We start from the raw sequence: 9363 nt of genomic DNA, 5'->3' as shown, positions 1-9363 counted from the left end.
CAGTGTGTGGGGTTTTGACATGCACAAGCCCAAAATTTTTTTTGTGCAATTTCCAATGAGCATCAGTAATGTACTGTCATGCTCATATAGCCTGTCATTTCACTCATTCAGGCTCTGATTTTTATCCAATATTTCATATATCTTCCTTTTTCCCTCCTTATATAACTTAATGATATCATCTTTCACAGCAGTTCTATGCATTAACTTAAATTGAGGTTGCAGATTATAAATGAATCACCTTGTGTAATAATACTCAGACATACAAAATGGATAATTATGGCAAACAACCATTCGAGCAAAAGTCATCACGACTTCTTTGCTGATCAAAAACAGGAAGTTCTGCCTTTGAAGTAGTTTTCTTTTTCTTTGACTTTTGAAGCTCTAGGCAAACACGTATGTGATAACACAAATGACTTGTTCCATTCTTGTTGCCAGTGACTAGATGGGCAGAACATTGTAAACATATTGCCTTAGTATAACCATCCACTACTGACACTTTAAAATCCTTCCAAACTTTCGATCTGAACTTTCTGTTGTCTGAACTAACATATTTACCTAGCTCAATTATTCCCTCAACTCTATGGAATTGAATCGACGAAAGTACTGTATTAGTAAATTCTAAAGCAAAATCCACATTAAACACACTATAAAAGATTGGAGTTCTATTAGCACGAAAAATAAATAAAGACGATTAACTAGAAGTGTGAAGTAGAAACATTACCCATCATCATGCCGCTCGTCAGATGATTCATGTGAAAAATTTTGCAATTCTAGATTTCGATCGAAGCTTTGAATATCACCAATGGAGCTCATTTGAAATAAAATTCATTCTACTGCCTAAAGACATACCACATGAATGGTTGTCAGTATAAAATAGCAACATCTACAGGTACAGCAGGTCCTCTCCACTTACTGGAACTTCCGGCCGCATCACGATCATGGCTGGGATCTCCCATTAGAATCAGCAAGATGTTGGATGCAACAAAGCCAAGAACTTGCAGGAAGATGACACTACCAAGATTTACACATATGCAACCAAGATTACTTCTAGGGTTTGAGGCTTTGAGCAGAAGAAAGATTTCACAAATTGAAGCAGCAGATGAGTCAATCGAAGCAGTACCTTGTAAAGGGTTCTTCTCCATTACCGAGGCTGCAGTCACTGTTGCCGGATGCTCACCGAAGCCGCCGTCGAAGCTGCCGCCGCCGTCATCGCTTAGATGAGGTCGATTGGGGACGGGTAACACGGGGAAAGTGGGTAGCACCCTCCCTATACCCTTTTAATTTACGGGCATACCCGTATCCACCCTATTTCTAATGGGTAAAGGATCTTTTGTCCATACCCTACCCGTTTTAGGTGGGTATGGGTTTGGGGAATGGGTAAGGGTACCCACCGGCATGCATTAGGCTCCTACTCTATCATTCATGGCGAAAATTTTGAAGGAGGGCGGAGAGGGGGGGGCATAGGTCCAGAGAGGGTAGGACGGCAGCGGCGACTAAGGCAAACCGGGGTGCGTGTGTGTCTGTTGTGGACAGGTCTCCGGATGGGCTTCGCACGCTTCAGAATGGAGCGCGTGAGGATGATGGGCCTCCCTGTTGAATTTGGTAAAAGCTTATTCAAATCTCAGTCAAAATATGTTAAAAGTTAAAAATTCTAAAAACGTCGGTCCCAAAAATACCCCAAAACACAAAATTTCGTAAATTTCCTCCATCTGTGTGTTAATATGGGTCATTAATGCAAGGATGGAGGGTTATCATAGCAAAACATCATGAGGAGAAGAAACAAGAGAAAAAAAAAAGGAGAAAATAGCTTTGTGGCTTGTGCTAGTTTTTGTTTGCACACGTACCTTTTTTTCTTTCTAATAATGTTGCACATGTACCTGAGCTATAGAATTATTCATGCCAGTGTGTATGGGAGACTTTTGGAATTCCTTTGTTCTGCGCCATTTATTTGCTTTTAGTTTGAGAACTCAAAGCATTATTCCAAATGGCCAAAAACTATTTTTACGTGCGGTTAAGCCGTCTATTTGCTCGAAAGTGTCTGCGAAAATCCGATTTTCGAATCCAATTTTCGTGTGTGGGTGCTTATGTCGTCCACATGTAAAAATTAAATTTGAAAAAAAAGTAAAATTCCCAAAAATCAAAATACTAGCTAGGTGCGGTCTGCCACTACCACCGCAAAATCTGTGTGGGGGATGGCCCTGCCGCTACCGCCGTCACCCCTCGCCACCTTCACTGGGTGGGGGAGGGCCGTCCCTTGCGCATCTATGGCGGGGACGGCGCGCCTGCCGCCCGCCTCTCCCACTTGAGCCAGCCGCCGCTTGCTGCCACCCGTTGTTGCCTAGTCGCCCGTCGCTGCCACTCGAGCCAACCGCTGCCTGCTGGCTAGTTAGAGAGAGGAGAGGAGGTGATAATTAATATGAGGAGGAGGGGAGGTGAGAGACAGAAGGAGGAGAGCTAGGGGTGAAAACGGAGCGGATATTATCCGATCCGATCCGCTCCGAATCTGACTGGAGTGAGGATATGGTAAGAGTTTTCAGATACCCGTCAGATGCGGATTTTATCATGCAGATGCGGATGCGGATATGGTATCATCGATATCCGGTGGATGCGTATTATCCGATTTTTGAATCGGATTATCCGAATGACGAGTTGGCGGATAATCCGCATGTTTCAGGCCAAAAAGCTACACAATTGAGCCCATTTAAATAGGCCAGCACATCTAGCCTATTTATGTTGAGTGTTGACATAATCCTAATCCCCCACTGTCAGACGCTGGCTCTCCTCCCACTCTCATACGCGTCGGCGCCACCATTGCGCCACAGTCCCGACACACACGTGCGCCGCACAGGCCAGTCCCTGTCCCGGCGCTGCACATGCGCGACGCCACCGCCGCAGCGCCGCGACTACCCCGTCAACTGCCCGTCGCAGTGCCTCCTGCCTGCCATGTGCCATCCTACGACGCCGCCTCTCCTCCGGCGGCCAGCGCGCCTGCGACGCCGTCTCTCCAGCGACCAGCGCTAGCGCATCCAACGACCATTGCCACTCGCCAGCGGCCAGTGCCTCCTACGACGTCGCCTCTCCTCCAGATCCAGTCCCTGTCGTCCCCATCCTCCCGCTTGCTTGTCCCATCCACCGTCGCCACTCTCCAGCGGCCAGCGCCTCTACCTCCCGGACTCCCCGTTGCTAGCCACCGTCGCCTCCCACCGGCTCCATATTAAGTATTGTGTTCTTTGACTTCTTTCTCTAATTTGAAATTTCAATTTTGGGATTTAGAAATTTAGAGATGAGATTTGGGATTTAGAAATTTAGAGATGAGCTTTGCTTTAGGTAATTTAAGTCAGTAGCAATGTCTAATTTGATTAATTTAGAGATGAGATTTAGCGTACTGTCATCTTGATCTTGGACTATTGAACATGTTAATTTGCTGGGTCCCTGATGGTGATGTTATGGCATTTGCCCGTTATTTTTAAGCAATGCAGTGAAGTGAGGACTTATATTATGTTTTTGGTTGTTTATATTATGGATGTGTTTTGGATGTATTTTCCTAGAGAGTTGACACCATGTTTAGATGTTGTTTTGCCATCATATTACTGCTCATTGTATTGCTACCCTTTTGTTGTATGGATTGAATACAAACTTAACATCCGATAATATTATTCCGTTTCCGAACCGACTCCGCGCCAACTCCACACCGAATCCGACGTCCGAAATAATCCACTCCGTATCCGTATCTGCATGTCATCCACAACCGCTCCGCATCCGCTTTACAAAAAAAGGTATAGGATATGGTATGACCATTATCCGTCCGAATCCGCTCCGTTTTCACCCCTAAGAAGAGCGGAAAAGGAAGATGAGTTAAGAAAATTGAAGTATTGAGTGGGAAAATAGGAGGTAAGTGAGATTTTTAGGCGGGCTTTTAAGAGGCCTGCCTGTAATCTCATGCAACCGTTTAAGAGACCCGCATAAGAAAATGATCTTATTTTTACATGTGGCTCCATAAGATGTTCGCGTGCTAAATTAGATTTTTGCAGGCGAGAGCCATAGCGAAAATAGAGCTTGATTTTTATAGCGCGGCCGGTTACGATTTACCTACAACCTATATAAGGGCCCTCGTGAGTATTTCATCTCTTGATGGAGCGAATATGGATTCTATAAATCAGAATAACGATGTTTTAATTGGAAGGAACTTAGTTAAATAGATATATAAAGAAAATACACCCAAAATGAGCCTAATTAATTAAGAGAACTACGAGTGTCTCGTACTACATTCATTTTTTAATAGACGATGTCGTTGACTTTTTGTCACACGTGTGACCATTCATCTTATTCAAAAAATTTAAGTAATTATAATTTATTTTGTTGTGAGTTATTTTTTCACTCAAAGTAATTTAAGCATGATTAATATCTTATAGATTTGCAAATTTTTAAATAAGACTAATGACGGTCAATTTTTTAAATAAGACGAATGATTAAACATGTGTTTAAAAATTAACGGAGTCATCTAATTAAAAATTAGAGGGAGTATAATTTAACGTGACAGACAAGTCGGATGCATTATTGCGATATGACTAACCAATTTTGTTTTCACAATATTAACCATTAATACTACTAACACTATACGTACAGATCGACTTGTAAAAGCATCGAGTCGACACTCGACAGCGATTGAAGCTTTCTTGTTCGCACGCATATCCACAAAAAATAATCTTTCAGATTATTTTTGGTCCAATTACACTGGAGAAAAAAAATATTTTTTCTGTCGATCTGGACATACAAAAATATGAGAGGTTGCCGTACAAACCTATATGCATCTTTTAGCCAGAAGACTTTCGGCAAATATGCAATATTTTCTTATAGAGATACAACCGTAGTTACACGATAATCGTTTTAACACAATAATACGCTACACATCAAGAGCTTATTGAACTCATGGAGGCAAGTGTACCAGCAGCACAATAATAACAAAACATGGTATATAATGATGTTTGTCATTGTGCACGTGCATCATACAAAGATGATTTCAGACTAAAACATAGTTTTAAAACAAGTTGTACTCCATCCGTTTCAGGATATAAAATATTTTTGACTTTCGTCAAAGTCAAACTACTTTAAGTTTGACCAAGTTTACAGAAAAAAATATTAATATTTTGACGCAAAATAAATTTATTATAAAAATATATTTAATTATTAATTTAATAAAACTAATTTAATAATGTAAATATTACTATATTTATCTAATTTAGCTAAACTTAAAAGCAGTTTGACTTTCACCAAACGTCTTATAACCTGAAAAAAAAAAGTAGCATTTATGGTAGAGTCTAGCTCAGAGCACCGTAGCAGTCCTTTGTATTCTATGACTCTCAAGCCAGGAGCACCTCGTCGATCAGCCTGTCGAGGTTCTGCATAGACCGGTCGCCCTGCTGCCCCGACGCGACGGCGCTCTCCCTGAGCTCGGCCACGCGCCGCCGCATCTCCCTCCCCTTCTCCCCATCCATGGCCTCCCGTATCAGCGCCTCCACCTCGCCGCGCCGCACGTCGTCGGGGATCTCCGCCCCGATCCCCCACTCCGTGCGCTTGTACCGGCAGTTGGTCTGCTGCTCGGCGAAGAACGGCCAGCACACCATCGGCACGCCGCCGACGATGCTCTCCAGCGTCGAGTTCCACCCGGAGTGGGTGAGGAACACCCCCACCGCCTCGTGCTCCAGCACCTCCGCCTGCGGGCACCACGTCGTCAGCATGCTCCTCTCCCCCGTCGCCGCCGCGAACTCCGGCGGCAGCGCGGCGGCGTCCCCCTTCACGAGGTCGGGGCGCACGTTCCACAGGAACGCGTAGCCGCTGCCGGCGAGCCCCCACGCGAACTCCAGCAGGTGCTCGGCCGACATCACCGTGATGCTCCCGAAGTTGACGTACACGACGGAGCGCGGCGGCCGGCCGTCCAGCCACCGGAGCGCCTCGCCCTGCTCCTTCCACAGGTTGGACCCGACGCCGGCGACGGGGCTGTCCGCCGGCAGGTTGTTCCGCGCCGTCAGGTGGAGCGGGCCGACGGTGTAGATCGGCGGGAGCAGCGCGGACATGGCGACCATCAGCGGCGCGTCGAGCTCGTCGAAGGTGTTGAGGATCACCGCCGACGCCAGTGGCATGGTCGCCGTCACGTCGATGAAGAAGTTGAACATGATGTCGTCACGGTCAGTGCTCCGCACGAAGCTCGGGAGGTCGCGCAGGCGCAGGTCGGCTGGCATGCCCGGGATCCAATCCATCTTCGTGTCCAAGTGCCCATTGCTGAGGTCAGCCTCGCCTGTAAAAACATGTACTAATTTGCTATTTTTTTTTATTACACAGGAGACGCACACACCCCACCAGGGTTTAATCTTTCGGTCTGTACATTTCTATCGGATGGTGCCGATATTCGGTCCGAAGTTTCCAAAATTTTGAACAAATTTTAGTCAAATTTAAACAAAATACTGCCAAATTAAAAAAAATAAAAAAATTTCAGCCAAAATAATATCATACTGAGAGGTTCGAAATGACCAAAATTTTCAAAATTCTGAAAATTCTGTTTCAGAATTTGAACCCTACACACGTAATATCACATTCACACTCTATGAAATGTGTCCCCTAATATATCTTTAAAGAGACGGAAATCAACAATATATAGTATCTGATTTTACTTAGATTTTGTTAAAAACCCATCTTCGTGTGCGTAATATTCATGGGCGATATGATTTGAACCTTGGTCAATCGCTTATATTATTTTTAATATAAATTTATTACACACAAATAAAAACCTGTATGAGCTAGAAATAATATTTATGTATGAATAATTTTATCCTATTTTAGTTAGAGAATAATATAATTTTGCTATTTAGGGAGAGAATTAGGATGATGTGTACTTTTGAGGGGGAAGAGGCCGCGGTCGAGGTGTTTGTAGTGGTAGTAGCCCATGAAACCGCACGCGCTGGCGGTCCAGAGCGTGGCGCAGCGGAGGCCGAGCTCGCGCGCGGCGAGGATGGCGAAGGCCATGGTGCTGTCGGCGACGACGCAGGTGACGCGCCGCGCGTCGCCGGCGCCGGCGCCGGCATCGGCGTCGGCCTCCTCGTCAAGTTTGGCGAGGAGCGCCTTGAACCTGGGCAGGCAGGTGGTCCGGACGGAGTGGCATAACGCCGGGACGTCCTGGGTGGCGTCGGCGTCGGACGGCGGGAGCCCGTCGTCGATGGCGGCGAACCTGAACCCGGGGGCGCCGTCGAGCGCGCCGGCGCCGCGGGCGCGGAGGAGGCGGCGGTGGTTGAACTCGTTGTTGACGAAGGTGACGTGGAACCCGCGCGCGTGGAGCAGCACGGCCAGCTTCAGCATCGGCGTGACGTGGCCCTGCGCCGGGTACGGGACCATCACGGCGTGCGGCCGCGCCGCCGCCGTCGCCGTCGTCTCCTCCGCCGCCGAGAAGGACCCCATCGCCGGGACCGGGCGTTGAAGCTAGCTTTGTTGCGCCGCCGTGTTGTGTTGTGTCACAGTGTCAGTGTGTGTGTGGTTGATCGATCCTGGCTCGTTGCAGGTGCTATATATATACAGCGGCTTCGCTGGTGATTTGGTGAAGTGAATTATTGCGTGATGGAGATTTTGCTTTGTTTATGTACGGCGGATAGTTTGTTGGGATTTTGGGGCTAATTTATGGGGCCTTTTTGAGTTATTTGGTTTGTGATGGGGATATGATAAATATGTGCCCAGGAGGCAAGGACCCATGTGAGTGTACTACTTGATTAATTGTTGGCTCTCTTAGCTATTAGGATTTATTCCAAAATATAACAACTTCACCACCAACATTCTCTTACTAACCAATCACAACCCTCTATCATTCACTTTTTTCACCTGCCTTCACTACTCATCCAATCACAACCCTCCACCACTCACTCCTACCTACTTTTTTAATAATCGTATTCAACCCTAAAACTTCTTAAAATTCTGGGACGAAGGGACTACTTAATATATACCTTCGCTGTATTCAGTATTTCTCTTTAACATAATGGAATTAAATCCGACATTTACTTACGAAACTACATCCACTTATTACATAATCTATTGACTTAATTAACTTATTAAAGTAATAATAAAAAGAGCCTTCATGTGCCCCCTCACGACCAACAAATTCTCATATTAATGAGAAAAAAAAGAAAAAAAAGAGTTCTTAAAAAATTGCAATTAAAATGAGCTAAAAATCGAAAAATTTAAAAAATAAGGAATATATGAATAGGAAACTAGAGTCCATACTGATATACATTTTAGGAATAACTAAAATTAGGAATTAAAAAAAATAGAAATAGAGGTTAGAATTCATATAGAAATATAATTTATTGCTGAAATTTGGAATTAAAAGAATAATAAATATTGTAAGAAAAGTTTAAAGAGCATATAGAAATACAATTTAGAAATAAAAAAAATATCAAAATAAGAAATTTTGAATGAAAAGTCCGGAGAGCATATAGGAATTTAGAGCTAATTGAAATTCGGAATAAAAAATAATAAAATTAAAAGTAGAATTGAGACCATATAGAAATACAATTTAGAAATAATTAAATTCGAAATTAAAAAATAAGGAGTATTGGAAAAAGAGTCTAGAGCCCATATAGAGCCCATATAGGAGGAATACAATTAGCAATAACTAAATTCGAAATTAAAAAAAATAAGGAATATTGAAAGATGAGTCTAGAGTACATACAGAAATACAATTTAAAATAATAGAAATTCAGAATTAAAATAATGAATATTGTGATAGAAATCTAGAGTCACATAGTAGTACAATTTAGAAATAACTGAAATTCAGAATATAAAATTAAAAAATATTGAAAGAAGAGTTTAGACTACATATAGGAATAAAGTTTATAAATAACAGAAAGAAATAAAGAATATTGGACGAGGAGAATATAATTTACAAATAACTAAAATCTAGAATTTAAAAATAGTTAATAACTAGAACGTGTATGCAATACAATATGAATATTACACATTGGTTCATTTGGTCAAGTTAGTACATAATTTAAAGGAAAAAGTACGAATTACCCCCCTCCGAACTATTGTGGTCGTCCGAATTACCCCCCCCGAACCACAAAACCGAACATTCTTCACCCCCAACTATGAATACCGGATGAATTACCCCCTCAACCTAATCCGTGGTGGTTTTGGTCTACGTAGCATACACGTGGCAGTCCAGTCAGCATTCTATTTATAAAAAAAATTTGGGACCCACATGTCATACCCTACTATCTCTTCTTTCTCTCACACTCTCTCTCTCTCACTTCTCTCTCTCACTCTTCCTCTCTCTCCTCTCTCTCTCACTGTAAACGACGGTGGGCAGCGCCGCGGGACAACCGG

At 43.6% G+C, this 9363-nt stretch overlaps 1 protein-coding gene across 1 annotated transcript; it reads right to left on the bottom strand.

Annotated features, from left to right (window-relative positions):
- Positions 1–4827: 4827 nt before the first annotated feature.
- LOC4345521 (7-deoxyloganetin glucosyltransferase) lies at positions 4828–7528 on the bottom strand. The gene is made up of 2 exons (XM_015793424.3): positions 6891–7528; positions 4828–6295 (listed from the first exon to the last, which is right to left on the bottom strand). Exons 1-2 carry the CDS (start codon positions 7447–7449, stop codon positions 5361–5363), a joined length of 1494 nt encoding a protein of 497 aa, XP_015648910.1. The 5' UTR covers positions 7450–7528; the 3' UTR covers positions 4828–5360.
- Positions 7529–9363: the final 1835 nt, after the last annotated feature.

Source organism: Oryza sativa, chromosome 8 (assembly GCF_034140825.1).
Source record: "Oryza sativa Japonica Group chromosome 8, ASM3414082v1".
In the NCBI taxonomy this organism is placed as follows: domain Eukaryota; kingdom Viridiplantae; phylum Streptophyta; class Magnoliopsida; order Poales; family Poaceae; genus Oryza; species Oryza sativa.
This window is presented reverse-complemented; position numbering and strand designations above follow the sequence as displayed.